Source organism: Salmo trutta, chromosome 20, assembly GCF_901001165.1.
Source record: "Salmo trutta chromosome 20, fSalTru1.1, whole genome shotgun sequence".
NCBI lineage: Eukaryota > Metazoa > Chordata > Actinopteri > Salmoniformes > Salmonidae > Salmo > Salmo trutta.
This window is the reverse complement of record NC_042976.1, coordinates 1,530,713-1,554,323: the sequence shown is the minus strand read 5'-3', so window position 1 is coordinate 1,554,323 and position 23,611 is coordinate 1,530,713. Positions and strand designations below refer to the sequence as shown.

General features: G+C 41.3%; 1 protein-coding gene across 1 annotated transcript in view; it reads right to left on the bottom strand.

The window, feature by feature from the left end:
* ankzf1 (ankyrin repeat and zinc finger peptidyl tRNA hydrolase 1) overlaps window positions 1-6,919 on the bottom strand; it is a 72,981-nt gene extending 66,062 nt beyond the window's left edge. Inside the window, exons 1-3 of the mRNA XM_029703718.1 lie at window positions 6,650-6,919; window positions 1,482-1,628; window positions 428-561 (exon numbers count right to left, since the gene is read on the bottom strand). Coding sequence (XP_029559578.1) covers window positions 428-561; window positions 1,482-1,611 — 264 coding nt within the window. The 5' untranslated portion in view covers window positions 1,612-1,628; window positions 6,650-6,919. The remainder of the gene's footprint in view (window positions 1-427; window positions 562-1,481; window positions 1,629-6,649) is intronic.
* Window positions 6,920-23,611: the final 16,692 nt, after the last annotated feature.

Sequence of the window (23,611 nt, the reverse complement as noted above, 5' to 3'; positions counted from 1 at the left end):
GTATGGTGATACTTGGCCTGGTATCGTATCGTTAGTAAAATGTTGGTATGGTGATTCTTGGCCTGGTATCGTTAGTAAAATGTTGGTATGGTGATTCTTGGCCTGGTATCGTTAGTAAAATGTTGGTATGGTGATTCTTGGCCTGGTATCGTTAGTAAAATGTTGGTATGGTGATACTTGGCCTGGTATCGTTAGTAAAATGTTGGTATGGTGATACTTGGCCTGGTATCGTTAGTAAAATGTTGGTATGGTGATTCTTGGCCTGGTATCGTTAGTAAAATGGTATCGTAACAACACTAACCGGGAATCGATAGAACATGGCTCAGAGATGCAGAAAAAAAAACCCGATATAATATTCAAAAATGGAATGAATCTCTCCTTTATGGTCTCTGGTGGGTCCACCCCAACCCTCATTCAGTTTATTCACCTGCTCCTCCCGGGTGTGGAAGCGACACTGGCAGGCCGAGCACACCATCCTGTCAGACACATCTCTACCCAGGCTGCTCTCTCGCTCTGGCTGTTTATCATCCTGGAGATCCTCCTTGGGGCACACGACCACTCCTGTTAGGATGACATACACACAGTATTTGAGTAACATGGGAGATAAACTATACCGAACTAAAAAAATATGCAACAATTTCAACGAATTTACTGAGTTAATGTTCATATAAGGAAATCAGTCAATTGAAATAAATTAATTAGACCGTAATCTATGGATTTCATATGACTGGGCAGGGGCAGTGGGTCTGGGAGGACAAAGGCCCACCCAATGGGGAGCCAGGCCCACCCAATGGGGAGAAAGGCCCAGTTAATCAGAAAAAGTTTCTCTCAACAAAAGGGCTTTATTACAGACAGAAATAATCTGTTCCATCAGCTGCCCAGGTGGCTGGTCTCAGACGATCCTGCAGGCGAAAAAGCAGAATGTAGAGGTCCTGGGCTGACGTGGTTAGCAGTTGTGAGGCTAATTGGACATACTGCCAAATTCTCAAAAACAACGTTGGAGGCGGCTTATGGTAGAGAAATTAACATTAAATTCTCTGGCAACAGCTCTGGTGGACATTCCTGCACTCAGGATGCCAATTACACTCCCCCTCAAAACTTGAGACATCTGTGGCCTTTTGTCTCCAGCACAAGGTGCACCTGTGTAATGATCATGCTGTTTAATCAGCTTCTTGATATGCCACACCTGTCAGGTGGATTGATTATCTTGGTAAAGGGGAAATACTCACTAACAGGGATGTAAACAAATTTGTGCTCATATCTGAGAGAAATAACCTTTTTGTGTGTATGTAAAATTTCTGGGATCTTTTATTTCAGCTCATGAAACATGGGACCAACACTTTACACTTTGAGTTTATATTTTTGTTAAGTATATGAATGACTATTTACATGACAAATAAACAACCGGGGTGGCAGAGCCACAAATAAATGCTTTCAGGATGTACAACAGCCATAGACATAGTTTACAGCTAGCTACGCACCATGACTGTGTGATGGATTCTTGGTGTGTACAGGAGGCTCATGAACGCTGGTAACTTCTCGGACCTCCTGTAGAGCAGAGTCTTGAAAACAGTACTCGAACACGGAGCGGTATTCTGGACCTGCTGTCATTGTGGACTCCGGAACATCTGAAGCACATCAATATGAGAGTGAAAGTCTGTAACTAGTACAGCTATCTAGCTAGCTATCTAGCTCAACGTTTGTTACTACTACAGTAGCTAGCTATCTAATGTAAGTCAACGTTTGTTACTAGTACAGTAGCTAGATCAACGTTTGTAACTAGTACAGTAGCTAGATCAACGTTTGTAACTAGTACAGTAGCTAGATCAACGTTTGTAACTAGTACAGTAGCTAGATCAACATTTGTAACTACTACAGTAGCTAGATCAACGTTACTAGTACAATAGCTAGCTAGATCAACGTTTGTAACTAGTACAGTAGCGAGATCAACGTTTGTAACTACTACAGTAGCTAGATCAACGTTTGTAACTACTACAGTAGCTAGATCAATGTTTGTAACTAGTACAGTAACTAGATCAACGTTTGTAACTAGTACAGTAACTAGATCAACGTTTGTAACTAGTACAGTAACTAGATCAACGTTTGTAACTAGTACAGTAACTAGATCAACGTTTGTTACTAGTACAGTAGCTAGATCAACGTTTGTTACTAATACAGTAGCTAGCTAGAACAACGTTTGTTACTAGTACAGTAGCTAGCTAGATCAACGTTTGTTACTAGTACGTTAGCTAGCTAGATCAACGTTTGTTACTAGTATGTTAGCTAGCTAGATCAACGTTTGTTACTAGTATGTTAGCTAGCTAGATCAACGTTTGTTACTAGTATGTTAGCTAGCTAGATCAACGTTTGTTACTAGTATGTTAGCTAGCTAGAACAACGTTTGTTACTAGTACAGTAGCTAGCTAGATCAACGTTTGTTACTAGTATGTTAGCTAGCTAGATCAACGTTTGTTACTAGTATGTTAGCTAGCTAGAACAACGTTTGTTACTAGTACGTTAGCTAGCTAGATCAACGTTTGTTACTAGTACGTTAGCTAGCTAGATCAACGTTTGTTACTAGTATGTTAGCTAGTAGAAAAATTGACCTTGGGCGAATGGATGTAGTCGGCCATGCGTGGGATCATTCCCACACAAAGTGAGATGTATAATTCTGAACATTTGTCATGACCATTGCATACGCACAGTGTCAAGTGATCAGGAAACTGCTTGTCAAGCATCGAGCAGGGAAAATATGAGTGAGAAAATGAGCAGGCCTAATAATTCAATTATTTTTTTTCAATTGAAATGTATTTCCATTGTGAATTCATGCAACGTCTCTCTACAGGCTATATATAATTTTACCACATCAGAGCATCTTGTGATAATTATTCATATGACGTAGTCATCTTGCTAAATTAAAGTCTCTAATCTGTTGTAAGATTTGGCATACACTGCATTTCAAAGTGAGCGTGTTTTTAGAGACAGGTGGGACTTTTTTTTTGGAGCAAGTAAATATTGGCTCATAAGAAATCATTCCCCACTGCCATCAATTGGTTCCCAAATACGAACAGCGCAATAGACGGCCCTCCGTCTATTGCGCTGGTGGCACCATCCCTCCCTACGGTAAAGCACGGTGGTGGCACCATCCCTCCCTACGGTGAAGCACGGTGGTGGCACCATCCCTCCCCACGGTGAAGCACGGTGGTGGCACCATCCTTCCCTACGGTGAAGCACGGTGGTGGCACCATCCCTCCCTACGGTGAAGCACGGTGGTGGCACCATCCTTCCCTACGGTGAAGCACGGTGGTGGCACCATCCTTCCCTACGGTGAAGCACGGTGGTGGCACCATCCTTCCCTACGGTGAAGCACGGTGGTGGCACCATCCTTCCCTACGGTGAAGCACGGTGGTGGCACCATCCTTCCCTACGGTGAAGCACGGTTGTGGCACCATCCCTCCCTACTGTGAAGCACGGTGGTGGCACCATCCCTCCCTACGGTGAAGCATGGTGTTGGCAACATCATGCTGTGGGGATGTTTTTCAGTGGCAGGGACTGGGAGACTAGTCAGGATCGAGGTAAAGATGAACGGAGCAAAGTACAGAGAGATCCTTGATGAAAACCTGCTCCAGAGCGCTCAGGAGCTCAGACTGGGGGGAAGGTTCACCGTCCAACAGGACAACGACCCTAAGCACACAGAAGTGGCTTCGGGACAAGTCTCTGAATGTGCTTGAGTGGCCCAGCCAGAGCCCAGACTTGAACCCGATCGAACATCTCTGGAGAGACCTGAAAATATCTGTGCAGCGATGCTCCACATCCAACCTGACCGAGCTTGAGAGGATCTGCAGAGAAGAATGGGAGAAACTCCCCAAATACAAGTGTGCCGAGCTTGTAGCATCATACCCAAGAAGACTTTTAGACTGTAATCTCTGCCAAAGGTGCTTCAACAAAGTACTGAGTAAAAGGTCTGAATACTTATGTAAATGTGATATTTCATTTGCAAACGTTTCTTAAAACCTGTTTTTGCTTTGTCATTATGGGGTATTGTGATGTCATTGTGATGTCATTATGGGGTATTGTGATGTCATTATTAGACGACACCATTCTGTATACTTCTGGCCCTTCTTTGGACACTGTTAACAACCCTCCAGACGAGCTTCAATGCCATACAACTCTCCTTCCGTGGCCTCCAACTGCTCTTAAATACAAGTAAAACTAAATGCATGCTCTTCAACCGATCGCTGCCTGCACCCGCCCGCCTGTCCAGCATCACTTCTCTGGACGGTTCTGACTTAGGTATTTGTAGTTGTCCACAAATTCTAGGTGCCTGGTTAGACTGTAAACTCTCCTTCTAGACTCACATCAATCATCTCCAATCCAAAGTTAAATCTAGAATTGGCTTCCTATTTCGCAACAAAGCATCCTTCACTCATGCTGCCAAACATACCCTCGTAAAACTGACCATCCTACCAGTCCTCGACTTCGGCGATGTCATTTACAAAATAGCCTCCAATACCCTACTCAATCAACTGGATGCAGTCTATCATAGTGCCATCCGTTTTGTCACCAAAGCCCCATATACTACCCACCACTTCGACCTGTACGCTCTCGTTGGCTGGCCTTCGCTTCATAATCGTCGCCAAACACATTGGCTCCAAGTCATCTACAAGACCTTGCTAGGTAAAGTCCCCCCTTATCTCCGCTCACTGGTCACCATAGCATCACCCACCTGTAGCACGCGCTCCAGCAGGTATATCTCTCTGGTCACCCCTAAAGCCAACTCCTCCTTTGGTCGTCTCTCCTTCCAGTTCTCTGCTGCCAATGACTGGAACGAACTACAAAAATCTCTGAAATTGGAAACACTTATCTCCCTCACTAGCTTTAAGCACCAGCTATCAGAGCAGCTCCCAGATCTCTGCCCCTGTACATAGCTCATCTATAATTTAGCCCAAACTACCTCTTCCCCTACTGTATTTATTTATTTTGCTCCTTTGCACCATATTATTTATATTTTAACTTTGAACTTTATTCAAATAACAAATCTACCATTCCAGTGTTTTACTTGCTATACTTTATTTACTCTGCCACCATGGCCTTTTTTGCCTTTACCTCCCTTATCTCACATCATTTGCTCACATTGTATATTGTCTTATTTTTTTTTACTGCATCATTGATTGTATGTTGTTTTACTCCATGTGTAACTCTGTGTTGTTGTATGTTGTCGAACTGCTTTGCTTTATCTTGGCCAGGTCGCAATTGTAAATGAGAACTTGTTCTCAACTTGCCTACCTGGTTAAATAAAGGTGAAATAAAATAAATAAATACAAATTATGGGGTATTGTGATGTCATTATGGTGTATTGTGTCTAGATTGATGAGGGAAAAACAATTTAATCCATTTCAGAATAAGGCTCCCCCCGGTTTAGATGGTATAATGATTCTCTACACTAGACTCTTATTTTAACACAAACTCACATTTCACAGCTGTTTAGATGGTATAATGATTCTCTACATTGGACTCTTATTTTAACACACACTGACATTAGCTGTGATGTATTTTTGTTTTGTATTTTTTCTGTATTATTGACTGTATGTTTGTTTTACTCCATGTGTAACTCTGTGTTGTTGTTTGTGTCGAACTGCTTTGCTTTATCTTGGCCAGGTCGCAGTTGTAAATGAGAACTTGTTCTCAACTGGCCTACCAGTTGCTGTTGTTTGTGCCATGTTTTGTGCTGCTGCCATACTGTGTTGCTTGCTACCATGCTGTGTTGCTTGCTACCATGCTGTGTTGCTTGCTACCATGCTGTGTTGCTTGCTACCATGCTGTGTTGCTTGCTACCATGCTGTGTTATTGTCTAAGGTCTATTTTCTATTTATCTAACTAGGTAAGTCAGTTTAGAACTAATTCGTATTCAGAATGACGCCTCCCCCCATAGTGTTGTCTCTCTCTCATCATGATGTGTGTTTTGTCCTATATGTTTAACCCGGCCTCCGTCCCCATCAGGAGGCCGGCACTGTAAATAACAATTAGTTCTAAACTGACTTGCCTAGTTAAATAAATGGAAAATAGAGACCTAAAGACAGTAACACAGCATGGTAGCAACACAGCATGGTAGCAACACAGCATGGTAGCAACACAGCATGGTGGCAACACAGCATGGTGGCAACACAGCATGGTGTCAAACTATTAAAATAGGCTAACTAGCTAACTATTAGAGTTTCAGCAACCAGGAAATGATGGAGAGATTGGCTAAAATCTAGCAAACCATGTCATATTTACATTTGATGTTGGAACACCCATTTTATTTAATCTTATCTAACGTTAGGTGTAAACCAGTTAACTATCTACCCCCTGTGCTAGCTGTGATGGTTGCTACTAGTTAGTTAGTTAGCTAGCTAGCTAACGTTAGGTGTAAACCAGTTAACTATCTACCCCCTGTGCTAGCTGTGACGGTTGCTACTAGTTAGTTAGCTAGCTAACGTTAGGTGTAAACCAGTTAACTATCTAACCCCTGTGTTAGCTATGATGGTTGCTACTAGTTAGTTAGTTAGCTTGCTAGCTAGCTAACGTTAGCCAAATCAATCAATGACAAAGTGACCATAGTAGCTAGCTAATTTCCAGGTGTGTTGGGTTATTTTTTTTTAAAACGTACCAAAATGATGCCACGTCTTGTCGATGTTGAATAAAGACAGTCTAGTTACCAGTTTGATTGCTCTCTACCTAAAACTGTTTAGCTGACAGACTGAGTAACTTGTTCTTCTGTGATATAATGGCGGTCCACAAACCAACGTTAAAGGTGCATGGCGCCACCTACCGTGCTGGAGTGTGTGGTCAGTCACGGTTATTAATTAAACAACACGTCTTTATCCTCCTACCTCCTACTCAGTACTTCTGAGAAAATAAAGTAAAGCCCGAGTAACTTCTAATAGGGCCTTCCTCACCCCCCCCAAAACCCTTCCAACCCTGTCCAACATCAATGACCCTACACTTCAATCTTTCCCTCTCTTCAACATACCTACAACTATATATATATATATATATATTTTTTTTTTTTTATATATATATTTTTCAGCTTTATTTAACCTGGTTAGGCTAGTTGAGAACAAGTTTCATCGACCATACACTCCAGAGACAAACCATTCACATGCTGCCAACCAGATGTAATGATGAGTCCAATGTACAATGTCCTAAACACAATCTAGTAAACACCACCTCTTCCTTCCTAATCTGACCTTTGAACCTTGGTCCATCGACCTTTCTTTGGAGGACATATAAATGCCGTCCCTTGTGTTCAGAGTCCCGTCTCTTCTGCCACACATCTATCAAAATGACTCTGATCTTACATTTGTCCTCACCTCTACCCAGTGGAGCATTAATATATATTATATCTTGTTTCAATGCTCTTTTAGCTAACTGGTCTACAATTTCATTCCCTTCCACAGCCGAATGTGCTGGGACCCAGCACAATCTCACTACCTACACCCAGTCTCTAAATTCTCCATAATAACATTAATACCCCCAAATTTGACAAATAAAATGTGATTTGATTTAGTAGGTCACTCCTATTAGATTTACCAGATGATAAACTATTCCATTCAGACAGAGAATCTGAGGATACTATATATCTAACAGGTTGTACGTCCTCCACCCACTGGAGGGAAACTATTATCGGCAACAGTTCAACTGAGTATATTGACAGTTCATCTGTTCTTCTTCATATCTGCACATCACATTCAGGAACGTAAACGACTGCTCCTGTGTGGCCACTATCTGGGTCCTGGGATCCATCTGTGAAAAGCGCTAAAAAAAAAACATAAAAACTTCTACCAATGTAATTGTCAACCAGTTTCCCTTTATCACTGACTTCTGACCAATCATTCCTTTTCTCTACCAAGTATCACGACTTCCACCGAAGTCGGTCCCTCTCCTTGTTCGGGCGGCTTTTTGGCGGTCGACGTCACCGGTCTTCTAGCCATCCCCGATCCACCTTTCATTTTCCATTTGTTTTGTCTTGTTTTCCCCACACACCTGGTCATCATTCCCTCATTACATGTCGTGTATTTAACCCTCTGTTCCCCCCATGTCTGTGTGTGTAATTGTTTATTGTTGAAGTTGGCACGCTTCCGGCTGGTTTGCCCCGGGTTTATTTGATTACCCCGTGCTTTGTGGCAGCCTGTACTTTGTACTTGTGTTTTTGTACTTTGTGCTGCCTCACTTGTTCGTTGGGCATTTGTTTTGTGACGCAGTTGCGTTCTGTGTAATGATTGCTTTAGTAAAGTGCTTTCTCCACTCATCTCTGCTCTCCTGCGCCTGACTTCGTTCCACCAGCTACACTCACATCTTGACACCAAGGTTATATCAACAGGATCTGGGAGTAACCATGGAGGAGCATCCCCGATCACCACAGAAGGGCCAACCTCCAACTCCCTCAAACCACTCTCATCAGCAAGTTTTATAACTGTCCAACCAAAACCACTGCCTTGTCTACTAGTATACGCCTTGCCTATTTTCCTCGAAAGTACCTAATGTCACGATTTCCATGGACCTTTTATAGAACCATTTCATTATCTCAAATCCTGTAAAAGATTTGTAATGTTGAGCTTCTTGTTCACGTAATTCGTGCTCATGTTGTACTGTATTGATATCTGTCTCATGTTGTATTGTATTGATATCTGTCTCATGTTGTGTTGTATTGATATCTGTCTCATGTTGTATTGTATTGATATCTGTCTCATGTTGTATTGTATTGATATCTGTCTCATGTTGTACTGTATTGATATCTGTCTCATGTTGTATTGATATCTGTCTCATGTTGTACTGTATTGACATCTGTCTCATGTTGTATTGTATTGATATCTGTCTCATATTGTATTGATATCTGTCTCATGTTGTACTGTATTGATATCTGTCTCATGTTGTATTGTATTGATATCTGTCTCATGTTGTATTGTATTGATATCTGTCTCATGTTGTACTGTATTGATATCTGTCTCATGTTGTGTTGTATTGATATCTGTATCATGTTGTATTGATATTTGTCTCATGTTGTGTTGTATTGATATCTGTCTCATGTTGTACTGTATTGATATCTGTCTCATGTTGTATTGATATCCGACTCATGTTGTACTGTATTGATATCTGTCTCATGTTGTGTTGTATTGATATCTGTCTCATGTTGTATTGATATCTGTCTCATGTTGTATTGTATTGATATCTGTCTCATGTTGTATTGATATCTGTCTCGTGTTGTATTGATATCTGTCTCATGTTGTATTGATATCTGTCTCATGTTGTATTGATATCTGTCTCGTGTTGTATTGTATTGATATCTGTCTCGTGTTGTATTGTATTGATATCTGTCTTGTGTTGTATTGATATCTGTCTCATGTTGTATTGATATCTGTCTCGTGTTGTATTGTATTGATATCTGTCTCATGATATATTGATATCTGTCTCGTGTTGTATTGATATCTGTCTCGTGTTGTATTGATATCTGTCTCGTGTTGTATTGATATCTGTCTCGTGTTGTATTTATATCTGTCTCGTGTTGTATTGATATCTGTCTCGTGTTGTATTGATATCTGTCTCGTGTTGTATTGTATTGATATCTGTCTCGTGTTGTATTGTATTGATATCTGTCTCGTGTTGTATTGATATCTGTCTCGTGTTGTATTTTTATCTGTCTCATGTTGTATTGTATTGATATCTGTCTCATGTTGTATTGATATCTGTCTCGTGTTGTATTGATATGTCTCATGTTGTATTGATATCTGTCTCGTGTTGTATTGATATGTCTCATGTTGTATTGATATCGGTCTCGTGTTGTATTGATATGTCTCGTGTTGTACAGCCCACATAGAGGAGCAGTCGGCATGTCAACTGCAACGAGTCCTGACGTACAATGCTGACTACTCCTGTCTGTATTCTTTTGTAAATATATTCTGTTAATAGTTCAGTAAAGTTAATTGTAAAGTACTGGCCGCCTACTTCTCTTCTTAGAGTTATCTATTATGGTTTAAGGCTGGGTATCTGTAATGCACTTTGTGACAACTGCTGATGTAAATAAAAGGCTTTATAAAAACACATTTGATTGATAATCAACCCCCCCAAAAAACATGCACACAGTGTTTGTAGGCCTATATATTCACCACGTGTACCAGTCTTGATTAATGAGACTTCTGTTGTTGTAGTTTGGTGGGAAGCCCAGGAGCTTTTCCTCTATGCATCATGGACCTGCTTAACCTCTCAGTACCTATCACCATGTGTTTACTCAGGTGTCATCATGAAACCAGAGAAATAGTCATGCATCTGCAACAAGAAACAGTGAGTATAATGTGTTTTTTTCTTCTTTATGTGAATATTCAGCTGATCAGGTCTTCATCTGAATTAGATCGATGTGATAATTACCATCCACATGCAATCCACCACCACCACCTTTCTAACGAACGCTCTTCAATCAGCATTATGTCCATCGATGAAGTTTATATATTTATGATTAATATTCCCTTTTGTCAATAACAACTTCTACACATGGCAACATGCTTGACTGAAAACCTTTAATAAGCATGTCTGTAGATTTTATGGAGGTGATGCTGTTACCCATGAGATTTATTATGCCAATATGTCAAAGTTATCGATTGGAGGTGAGATGAAGGCAGTGGGAATGCAGGTGCCTTAAAATGGCAGGTAGTCCAATAAATAGGAGGAGCAGGCAGCCAGTACATTGCAATAAACTTTGTATGTATTCTGTTGTAAATATATTCTGTTCATTGTTCATCAAAGTTTATTGCAATGTACTGGCCCACCTACTTCTCTTCTTAGTTATCAATTAGGAAGATGTTGTTCAGGATGACTTGTTCACGACTGTAGACGTTCACAGGACTGTAGACGTTCACAGGACTGTAGGACGTTCACAGGACTGTAGGACGTTCACAGGACTGTAGGACGTTCACAGGACTGTAGGACGTTCACAGGACTGTAGACGTTCACAGGACTTTCCAGATGCTATGTTGAAGGAGGAAAACAGACAGCTTCTCTCTACCACGCCGTCACCAAGTCATCCAATGTTTTCTTCATGAACAAAATGTTGCATCTTTTGAAATAAATACAGAATTAATATATATATATATTTTTTTTTAATGCTTGATGCGATTTAGCTGCCCTATAATGTATTGTTTTGAATTAAATATATATTCAGTCAAGTCACTTGGATTATTTTATGCCTTTTTAAAATGTTTGCTAAAATTATATATTGTCACTTTTGTAGATGCTGAAACTGTTAGTTTTGGGCTACGCTATGATCTGGAAATGTCTACTACCCTTTTAAAAAAGTTGTCGATTCATGAAATGAGCACAGTTTTTAATAATTTTTTTACTACTGTCTGGGGAGGAAGTGAGAAATATGGAATACATTGGAGGAGGAAGGGAGAATGAATAAGTAATCAGTTTATGAGTGTATAAACGGAGGTCATGCGTACAATAAAATGGACAGCGTCAGGGAATAACTTAGTTATTGGAGAGCCTATCAATGACGAAAGAAACGGTATAGAGGAAGTAACATTAGCTAGGACAACAGATATTTTTGCATGTTATGTACTAGCCAGTCCCTACGTGCATTGACTACCATTGACTCCTTGAAGGAGATTGTCTTCGAGTTTACCCAGAATGCACCGCATGGTCCATTGGCTACGTAAACAGTGGGTGTTAATATGAATCTAAATGTTAATATGTATCTCGGGGTACACCGCCACGATAAAATGGCACTACGGAAGCCGAGAAGACCAGTCACAACAGAAAACTTTTGTATTTCCTTTCCCCCCCCCTAGATAAAAAAATGGGAAAACCATTTCATGGCAGTTTTAAATTCCATATATTAAAAGTCTATATACACATTGATTGATTCATTACTTTAAATTTATTGAATAGTAAATATTACACAGAAAAATATTTCAACAGTTGCTCAGAGATAATGTTAAAACGGCTTCTCAATTTATATTCCCAACCCATCAAAACTACTAATACAAATCTTTCTAAAATGTCTACCACAAAAACCTGGTTTTAAAGCGTCTAGATTTCACCAATCATAATGTAAACAATTCTACCTACTAACAGCGTCTAAACAGCTCGTCACTTCTGTCTTCTGTGTCTTATTGGCTTGTTGTCTGCTGTTTGGCCTTGTGGTTGTAGACCTCTCCGTGGGCCTGGATTGGTAAAGTCCTCCAGCTTTTCCAACTTCACCAAACCAGAGGCCTGACTCACTTGTAGCGATTGATTTTCTGCGGAAAGAAAAACAGACATTGTCAGTCTCTTGCTCACGGACGCGGACTCCCCCCGCCCGTGACGGACGCGGACTCCCCCCGCCCGTGACGGACGCGGATTCCCCCCCGCCCGTGACTGTTGTTGGATTCGAGGTAAACTTTGAACATTGAGATACTAAAAAGACAAGCAGAGTATATAAAAGGAGTGAAAGAGACTGGGTTTTATGTCAGAAGTTAATGGTTCTCTGTACAAAGACAAGAGGCTGTGGAATGTGCTGGGTGGACGGGAGGGAGTCACGGGAGTGCGATAGGTGATACGAGATGGACATCTGTGGATTAGGCGAAGGAGGGGTTGAGGTCAGGTCAGGTCAGATGCCCTGAAGGGAGAAATAATGGTTTATTATCCTGTTACCATCTTCCTGTCGAACCAGAAGATGTAAGGATTGGAGAGAAGGAGGGGTGTCTAAAGTGGAGTATATATATATATATATATATATATATATATATATATATATATATATATATATATATATATATATATATATATATATATATATATATATATATATATATATATACACACATACTAGTGATGGTGGGAACATGTTTTTGTCTGAATTACAGCTGTAACGACCCTTTGGGAAGAATTAAACTTGATATGTGGTTTCCAGTTTGCATAAAGTCCAGTGTAGTTCCTTGAGGGCCGTCGTGGTATCGGCTTGAGGGGGGAATATACAAGGCTGTGAATATAACCAAAGACAATTCTCTTGGGAGGCAATACGGTCGGCATTTGATTGTGAGGTATTCTAGGTCGGGTGAACAAAAGGACTTCTGTACATTATCACAATCACACCGTGAGTAGTTAATCATGAAACATACACCACCACCACCCTTCTTCCTGGAGAGTTCTTTATTCCCGTCTATGCGATGTACTGAGAACCCAGCTGGCTGTATGGAAGGGGACAGTATATCCAGAGAGAGCAATGATTCCATGAAACAGAGTATGTTACAGTCCCTGATGTCTCTCTGGAAGGAGATCCTCCGATCTGATATCCCAAAGTTATTTCCGGCTGTATGCAATAACACAAAACATTTCCTGGGCTAATAATGTAAGAAATAACACACACAAAAACTAAATACTGCAAAGTTGCTTAAGAGCTACAAGCAGAGCCGCCATGTCTGAGGAGCTACAAGCAGAGCTGTCATGTCTGAGGAGCTACAAGCAGAGCCGCCATGTCTGAGGAGCTACACGCAGAGCTGCCATGTCTGAGGAGCTACACGCAGAGCTGCCATGTCTGAGGAGCTACAAGCAGAGCTGCCATGTCTGCCATGTCTGAGGAGCTACAAGCAGAGCTGCCATGTCTGAGGAGCTACAAGCAGAGCTGCCATGTCTGAGGAGCTACAAGCAGAGCTGCCATGTCTGAGGAGCTACAAGCAGAGCTGCCATGTCTGAGGAGCTACAAGCAGAGCTGCCATGTCTGAGGAGCTACAAGCAGAGCTGCCATGTCTGAGGAGCTACAAGCAGAGCTGCCATGTCTGTCATATCTGAGGAGCTACAAGCAGAGCTGCCATGTCTGTCATATCTGAGGAGCTACAAGCAGAGCTGCCATGTCTGTCATATCTGAGGAGCTACAAGCAGAGCTGCCATGTCTGAGGAGCTACACGCAGAGCTGCCATGTCTGAGGAGCTACAAGCAGAGCTGCCATGTCTGAGGAGCTACAAGCAGAGCTGCCATGTCTGTCATATCTGAGGAGCTACAAGCAGAGCTGCCATGTCTGTCATATCTGAGGAGCTACAAGCAGAGCTGCCATGTCTGTCATATCTGAGGAGCTACAAGCAGAGCTGCCATGTCTGAGGAGCTACACGCAGAGCTGCCATGTCTGAGGAGCTACAAGCAGAGCTGCCATGTCTGAGGAGCTACAAGCAGAGCTGCCATGTCTGAGGAGCTACAAGCAGAGCTGCCATGTCTGTCATATCTGAGGAGCTACAAGCAGAGCTGCCATGTCTGAGGAGCTACAAGCAGAGCCGCCATGTCGGTCGGTGCCATCTTACATGGTCACTCTCTACATGTGTGTTGGGGTGTGTGGACATCTTCACAGAGCCTCGTCAGAGCGAGTTGGTGTTACTATCGTAATGTGAGCGTTTACTCTTCATGGTTTCAATCTGTCTATTAGTTGTTCATAGTAGTTTTGCCATGTGTTATACAGTCACCATCTTCTTTTACAGTCCATATTATTATTATTATAACGTATTTAAAATTACCCATTCATTGTCATGCTGTTTATTATATTCATTCATATCTCTTTGTACAGAACCCCATCCATCTCATATGTCCTCGATGTCGATTAAGGCAGCCCCCCCTCCCACCACCTCTCTGATTCAGAGGGGATGGGTTAAATGGGGAAGACTCATTTCAGTTGAATGCATTCTCTCACCAACTCATTACATTTCCATCATACGGTATATAGTTGTGAAATACGTCAAGCTACTGTTACTGTACCTTCTAGGCAGCGAGACTGGATCTCTGCTAGAGACTTCCTTATCACCAGACACTGGAGGTTCAAACTCTTCTCCTTCTCTGCTAGAGACTCTGCCACCTTATCAATTTTATCCAAATCCTTCAGTTTCTTCTTTGATCCTTTACCCTGTGACCTTAGGACAAAATGTTTTTATAACAAGTTAAAAAAAAAAAATTCTAAATAAAGAAACTAAACCTCCATTATCCCCTGACAGTCACACACCTTCATCAGACAGTGGACACCCTCTGGAAAAAAAACCTCCTCAAATCACAGTAGTACAAAAGGTGGTGTCTTACCTCAAGGGTCTTTCGTGGTAAAAATAATAAATACATCTATTTAGGTTTATATCCATCCTTTATAATATCAATTAAAACATAGATGACCTGTTAATCCACTCCAGTTTCTGGACCAGCTCAGCCCTCCTCAGCCTCAGTGGCTCCAGCTCCAACAGGGCTTCGCCCAGTCCTCCCGTCTGAGTCGTCATCACCATCCTCCGGTTCAGGTCTTCAGTGCTACACATCGGGAACCATAATAGGGATGGTCATGGGCGTGAGGAATTGACTACTCAATACAGATGTCAAAGCTTTATATCTTTAACCAGATATTTAAAAAAAAAAAAAATACTGTAAAACTATTTGATGTAATGTGCTTTGTGGCTGCCTGAAAGGAGAGAATATATATATTTAAATATATATATTAAATTGTCTTGAAGCGTTAATTTGTTTTGACTCTGGTTTTCCCATTTGTACAAGTGTAACCGATGTGAAATGGCTAGCTAGTTAGCGGTGGTGTAACCGATGTGAAATGGCTAGCTAGTTAGCGGTGGTGTAACCGATGTGAAATGGCTAGCTAGTTAGCGGTGGTGTAACCGATGTGAAATGGCTAGCTGGTTAGCGGTGGTGTAACCGATGTGAAATGGCTAGTTAGTTAGCGGTGGTGTAACCGATGTGAAATGGCTAGCTAGTTAGCGGTGGTGTAACCGATGTGAAATGGCTAGCTAGTTAGCGGTGGTGTAACCGATGTGAAATGGCTAGCTGGTTAGCGGTGGTGTAACCGATGTGAAATGGCTAGCTAGTTAGCGGTGGTGTAACCGATGTGAAATGGCTAGTTAGTTAGCGGTGGTGCGCGCTAATAGCTTTTCAATCAGGTGACGTCACTCGCTCTGCGACCTTGAATTAGTTGTTCCCCTTGCGTTGCAAGGGCCGCGGCTTTTGTGGCGCGATGGGTAACGATGCTTCGTGGGGTGTCAGTTGTTGATGTGTGCAGAGGGTCCCTGGTTCGAGCCTGGGTTGGGGCGAAGAGAGGGACGGAACCTACACTGTTACACAAGTCACTCAATTGCATTCGGACTACTCCCTACAAAACAAGTGCTACAGAAATAAATTGATGGAGTGCTGCATCAGATGACCTGGCCTCCACAATCACCTGACATCAACCCAATTGAGGTGGTTTGGGATGAGTTGGACTGCAGAGTGAAGGAAAAGCAGCAAACAAGTGCTCAGCATATGTGGGAACTCCTTCAAGACTTTCTCAAGCTGGGGCAGCTTGACATTTCGAAATTGGTTTCATGTTAAATAGGTTTAATTGTTTAAGCTCTAGAAAGTGGGCTAAATAAATCAAATAATGCAAGCATGTAAGACATCTATAGTTGTGCTTTGCTTATCATTTATTTCTTATTGAAAGTAGTAGAACCAATGCGTTTCAGAGCTGGGCCTTTATCAGAGGTAAGGTTTCCATTGAAATAAACAAAGCTTGATGTTTTTGGCTAAACCAGTTGCAGAAATCTTACCAATAACAGGAGGCCATGTTGTTAAAATGTATAATATCCTCGTTATTTTTTCCTACCTGTAATACTTACACTCAACTCATAAAGGTGAAGATGTGAAAGGCGTTGGTTTTGAACAATAGGGTGTAAATAATACATTTAGTTAACTTACGGTCATCAGTTGATCCAGGTCGGTTGGAAAGCGACGTATTCCCTTCACAGGTGATAACTGGGTTACCTGTCAAACACGGTAGACTACTTACCCTCTTCTCACGTCCTTATCCACAGCCTCTCTCTCTTCCTTAGTGGTGCTCAGTTCCTCGTTCACATTACTGATGGCATCTTGAAGTTGTTCAACCAACCTCTAGAATATTTCGGGAGAGGAAAAAAATAATAGTTCAATTAACTCTGGTCTATTTGCCGTTTGTCCAGTTTGCTCAGAAGCATCAGCTAACACTGGAAGAATTGATCGACTCCTTTACCTCGAGTTGTTTTTCGCTCATGGAAGAAACGTCGGAGGGTGAAGTCAGGTCAGAGAAACTCATATTTGTCCTTGTGATGGTTTCTGTTTTGGAGCAGTGTTCAGTGTCGGGTCATGCTGCTGTCCTGACCGCTACAGGAATGGAGAATGCACCTGGAACGCTTCCATTCTGCACATTATAACACTTACCTGTATGGGGCGCTGACAACATCCTTACTTCTATTTTCATTTCATTTATTTAACCTTTCATTTAACTAGGCAAGTTAAGAACAATTTCATATTTACAATGACGGCCTACCAAAAGGCCTCCTGCGGGGATGGGCTGTGATTAAAACAGAAATAAAAATATAGGACAAAACATCCATACAATGATCCTCCCTAGACTAAGACAACAACATAGCAAGGCAGGGGGGAGTGAACGGGTGTTGTATGGGGAGGATGAGGGCTGCAGTAGATATCTCAGATAGGGGGGAGTGAACGGGTGTTGTATGTGGAGGATGAGGGCTGCAGTAGATATCTCAGATAGGGGGGAGTGAACGGGTGTTGTATGGGGAGGATGAGGGCTGCAGTAGATATCTCAGATAGGGGGGAGTGAACGGGTGTTGTATGTGAAGGATGAGGGCTGCAGTAGATATCTCAGATAGGGGGGAGTGAACGGGTGTTGTTTGTGGAGGATGAGGGCTGCAGTAGATATCTCAGATAGGGGGGAGTGAACGGGTGTTGTATGGGGAGGATGAGGGCTGCAGTAGATATCTCAGATAGAGGGGAGTGAACGGGTGTTGTATGGGGAGGATGAGGGCTGCAGTAGATATCTCAGATAGGGGAGAGTGAACGGGTGTTGTATGGGGAGGATGAGGGCTGCAGTAGATATCTCAGATAGGGGAGAGTGAACGGGTGTTGTATGTGGAGGATGAGGGCTGCAGTAGATATCTCAGATAGAGGGGAGTGAACAGGTGTTGTATGTGGAGGATGAGGGCTGCAGTACATATCTCAGATAGGGGGGAGTGAACGGGTGTTGTATGTGGAGGATGAGGGCTGCAGTAGATATCTCAGATAGGGGGGAGTGAACGGGTGCTGTATGTGGAGGATGAGGGCTGCAGTAGATATCTCAGATAGGGGGGAGTGAGGCCTAAGAGGGTTTTATAAATAAGCATCAACCAGTGGGTCTTGCGGCGGGTATACAGAGATGACCAGTTTACAGAGGAGTATAGAGTGCAGTGATGTGTCCTATAAGGAGCATTGGTGGCCTGCCGATCTCTGTAATCTAGCACGGGTAGGATGGTCATCTGAATCAGGGTTAGTTTGACAGCTGGGGTGAAAGAGAAGCTATTACGATAGAGGATTTAACTTTAGCCTGCAGTTTACACACACACTCACTACTATCACTATTTATTACTATTTATTTGTACCGCTCACTTTATCTACTCGTTGACAGATCACATTTCCTAGTGCATACCTTTACTGAGTTAGATCAGTAATATTTATTCTGTAAGTGTGTCTACCACGATCCGTGCGTATATTGAACGTTAACTCACAAATAAAAGTACAATCTGTGAATATATTAAAATATTTTGTAAATAAAATCATAATCCGTAAATATGTACAAATATTTCGCAAATTTCAACCATAATTCAGGTGTTCTACACCGTCACGAAGAAATGTTTATTATTTTCTTAGCGTAAAAAAAACCCACAAAAAAACCCAGAATGAATTGTATTTGAAAAGATCAGAAAATCATATTGTAAATTGTATTATGTTAGTAGTCTGCTCAATAGCCCGTGGCTATGCTGCCGCAAGCGCCCAAATGTAGAATACATTCAATAGCAGGTAGCTGGGTCAGGGCACAAGACTTTGAAAATGGCTGAGTAGTTAAAATGTTAAATTCATATGACCTCCAAAATGACGCTCTCTTGAGTTTTTAAGTTAGTTATCAGTGATTAATCTTTCATCTTTCAGATAACCATGTGGGGTGTATGTTCGAGACAGCCACAGAAGCAGGATTTACAGTCCATCTGGCGTCTCAAATGAAACCAAGTTCTATTTTAAAGCTTAGTTGTTCGTGCACGGTGTGGTGAAGTGGATAACATATAGGACTTAATAGCATGTAGTGTTGAATAACATATAGGACTTAATAGCATGTAGTGTTGAATAACATATAGGACTTAATAGCATGTAGTGTTGAATAACATATAGGAAGGAATAACATATAGGACTTAATAGCATGTAGTGTTGAATAACATATAGGACTTAATAGCATGTAGTATTGAATAACATATAGGACTTAATAGCATGTAGTGTTGAATAACATATAGGAAGGAATAACATATAGGACTTAATAGCATGTAGTGTTGAATAACATATAGGACTTAATAGCATGTAGTGTTGAATAACATATAGGACTTAATAGCATGTAGTGTTGAATAACATATAGGACTTAATAGCATGTAGTGTTGAATAACATATAGGAAGGAATAACATATAGGACTTAATAGCATGTAGTGTTGAATAACATATAGGGTTGAATAATATATAGATTTGCATGTCTAGCCTATCCTGTCCTCTATCCACCAATAGCGGTCTACCAGTCTGTCCTGTCCTCTATCCACCAATAGCGGTCTACCAGTCTGTCTATCCTGTCCTCTATCCACCAATAGCGGTCTACCAGTCTGTCCTGTCCTCTATCCACCAATAGCGGTCTACCAGTCTGTCTATCCTGTCCTCTATCCACCAATAGCGGTCTACCAGTCTGTCCTGTCCTCTATCCACCAATAGCGGTCTACCAGTCTGTCTATCCTGTCCTCTATCCACCAATAGCGGTCTACCAGTCTGTCTGTCCTGTCCTCTATCCACCAATAGCGGTCTACCAGTCTGTCTATCCTGTCCCCCATCCACCAATAGCGGTCTACCAGTCTGTCTGTCCTGTCCTCTATCCACCAATCATAGAGGTCAGTGGATTGTTTGTCCAGATCTGCAATATGCTAACAGCGGTATGCTAACTACCACACATAACATCATTCAAAGCTGCACCACCTTTCAATATAAGTGGAGGCCATGGTGCGTCAGTGAAGCCATGAGACACCAGGTTAAAATAGCTCACATAATGATCTTGTTTAGGGGCAATACAATGATCCTCCCTAGACTAGTCTACAATACAATGATCCTCCCTAGACTAGTCTACAATACAATACAATGATCCTCCCTAGACTAGTCTACAACAATACAATGATCCTCCCTAGACTAGTCTACAATACAATGATCCTCCCTAGACTAGTCTACAATACAATGATCCTCCCTAGACTAGTCTACAACAATACAATGATCCTCCCTAGACTAGTCTACTACAATACAATGATCCTCCCTAGACTAGTCTACAACAATACAATGATCCTCTCTAGACTAGTCTACAACAATACAATGATCCTCCCTAGACTAGTCTACAACAATACAATGATCCTCCCTAGACTAGTCTACAATACAATGATCCTCCCTAGACTAGTCTACAACAATACAATGATCCTCCCTAGACTAGTCTACAATACAATGATCCTCCCTAGACTAGTCTACAACAATACAATGATCCTCCCTAGACTAGTCTACAATACAATGATCCTCCCTAGACTAGTCTACAACAATACAATACAATGATCCTCCCTAGACTAGTCTACAACAATACAATGATATTCTCTAGACTAGTCTACAACAATACAATGATCCTCCCTAGACTAGTCTACAACAATACAATGATCCTCCCTAGACTAGTCTACAACAATACAATGATCCTCCCTAGACTAGTCTACAACAATACAATGATCCTCCCTAGACTAGTCTACAATACAATGATCCTCCCTAGACTAGTCTACAACAATACAATACAATGATCCTCCCTAGACTAGTCTACAACAATACAATGATCCTCCCTAGACTAGTCTATAACAATACAATACAATGATCCTCCCTAGACTAGTCTACAATACAATGATCCTCCCTAGACTAGTCTACAACAATACAATGATCCTCCCTAGACTAGTCTACAATACAATGATCCTCCCTAGACTAGTCTACAATACAATGATCCTCCCTAGACTAGTCTACAATACAATGATCCTCCCTAGACTAGTCTACAATACAATGATCCTCCCTAGACTAGTCTACAACAATACAATGATCCTCCCTAGACTAGTCTACAATGCAATGATCCTCCCTAGACTAGTCTACAATACAATGATCCTCCCTAGACTAGTCTACAACAATACAATACAATGATCCTCCCTAGACTAGTCTACAACAATACAATGATCCTCCCTAGACTAGTCTACAATACAATGATCCTCCCTAGACTAGTCTACAATACAATGATCCTCCCTAGACTAGTCTACAACAATACAATGATCCTCCCTAGACTAGTCTACAACAATACAATACAATGATCCTCCCTAGACTAGTCTACAACAATACAATACAATGATCCTCCCTAGACTAGTCTACAACAATACAATGATCCTCCCTAGACTAGTCTACAACAATACAATACAATGATCCTCCCTAGACTAGTCTACAATACAATGATCCTCCCTAGACTAGTCTACAACAATACAATGATCCTCCCTAGACTAGTCTACAATACAATGATCCTCCCTAGACTAGTCTACAATACAATGATCCTCCCTAGACTAGTCTACAATACAATGATCCTCCCTAGACTAGTCTACAATACAATGATCCTCCCTAGACTAGTCTACAACAATACAATGATCCTCCCTAGACTAGTCTACAATGCAATGATCCTCCCTAGACTAGTCTACAATACAATGATCCTCCCTAGACTAGTCTACAACAATACAATACAATGATCCTCCCTAGACTAGTCTACAACAATACAATGATCCTCCCTAGACTAGTCTACAATACAATGATCCTCCCTAGACTAGTCTACAATACAATGATCCTCCCTAGACTAGTCTACAACAATACAATGATCCTCCCTAGACTAGTCTACAACAATACAATGATCCTCCCTAGACTAGTCTACAACAATACAATACAATGATCCTCCCTAGACTAGTCTACAACAATACAATACAATGATCCTCCCTAGACTAGTCTACAACAATACAATACAATGATCCTCCCTAGACTAGTCTACAACAATACAATGATCCTCCCTAGACTAGTCTACAATACAGTGATCCTCCCTAGACTAGTCTACAATACAATGATCCTCCCTAGACTAGTCTACAATACAGTGATCCTCCCTAGGCTAGTCTACAACAATACAATGATCCTCCCTAGACTAGTCTACAATACAATGATCCTCCCTAGACTAGTCTACAATACAATGATCCTCCCTAGACTAGTCTACAACAATACAATGGTCCTCCCTAGACTAGTCTACAACAATACAATGATCCTCCCTAGACTAGTCTACAACAATACAATACAATGATCCTCCCTAGACTAGTCTACAATACAATGATCCTCCCTAGACTAGTCTACAACAAAACAATACAATGATCCTCCCTAGACTAGTCTACTACAATACAATGATCCTCCCTAGACTAGTCTACAATACAGTGATCCTCCCTAGACTAGTCTACAACAATACAATGATTCTCCCTAGACTAGTCTACAATACAATGATCCTCCCTAGACTAGTCTACAATACAATGATCCTCCCTAGACTAGTCTACAATACAATGATCCTCCCTAGACTAGTCTACAATACAATGATCCTCCCTAGACTAGTCTACAACAATACAATGATCCTCCCTAGACTAGTCTACAACAATACAATGGTCCTCCCTAGACTAGTCTACAACAATACAATGATCCTCCCTAGACTAGTCTACAACAATACAATACAATGATCCTCCCTAGACTAGTCTACAATACAATACAATACAATGATCCTCCCTAGACTAGTCTACAATACAATACAATACAATGATCCTCCCTAGACTAGTCTACAACAATACAATGATCCTCCCTAGACTAGTCTACAATACAATACAATACAATGATCCTCCCTAGACTAGTCTACAACAATACAATACAATGATCCTCCCTAGACTAGTCTACAACAATACAATACTATGATCCTCTCTAGACTAGTCTACAACAATACAATGATCCTCCCTAGACTAGTCTACAACAATACAATGATCCTCCCTAGACTAGTCTACAACAATACAATACAATGATCCTCCCTAGACTAGTCTACAACAATATAATGATCCTCTCTAGACTAGTCTACAACAATACAATGATCCTCCCTAGACTAGTCTACAACAATACAATGATCCTCCCTAGACTAGTCTACAACAATACAATACAATGATCCTCCCTAGACTAGTCTACAATACAATGATCCTCCCTAGACTAGTCTACAACAATACAATACAATGATCCTCCCTAGACTAGTCTACAATACAATGATCCTCCCTAGACTAGTCTACAACAATACAATGATCCTCTCTAGACTAGTCTACAATACAATGATCATCCCTAGACTAGTCTACAATACAATGATCCTCCCTAGACTAGTCTACAACAATACAATGATCCTCCCTAGACTAGTCTACAACAATACAATGAT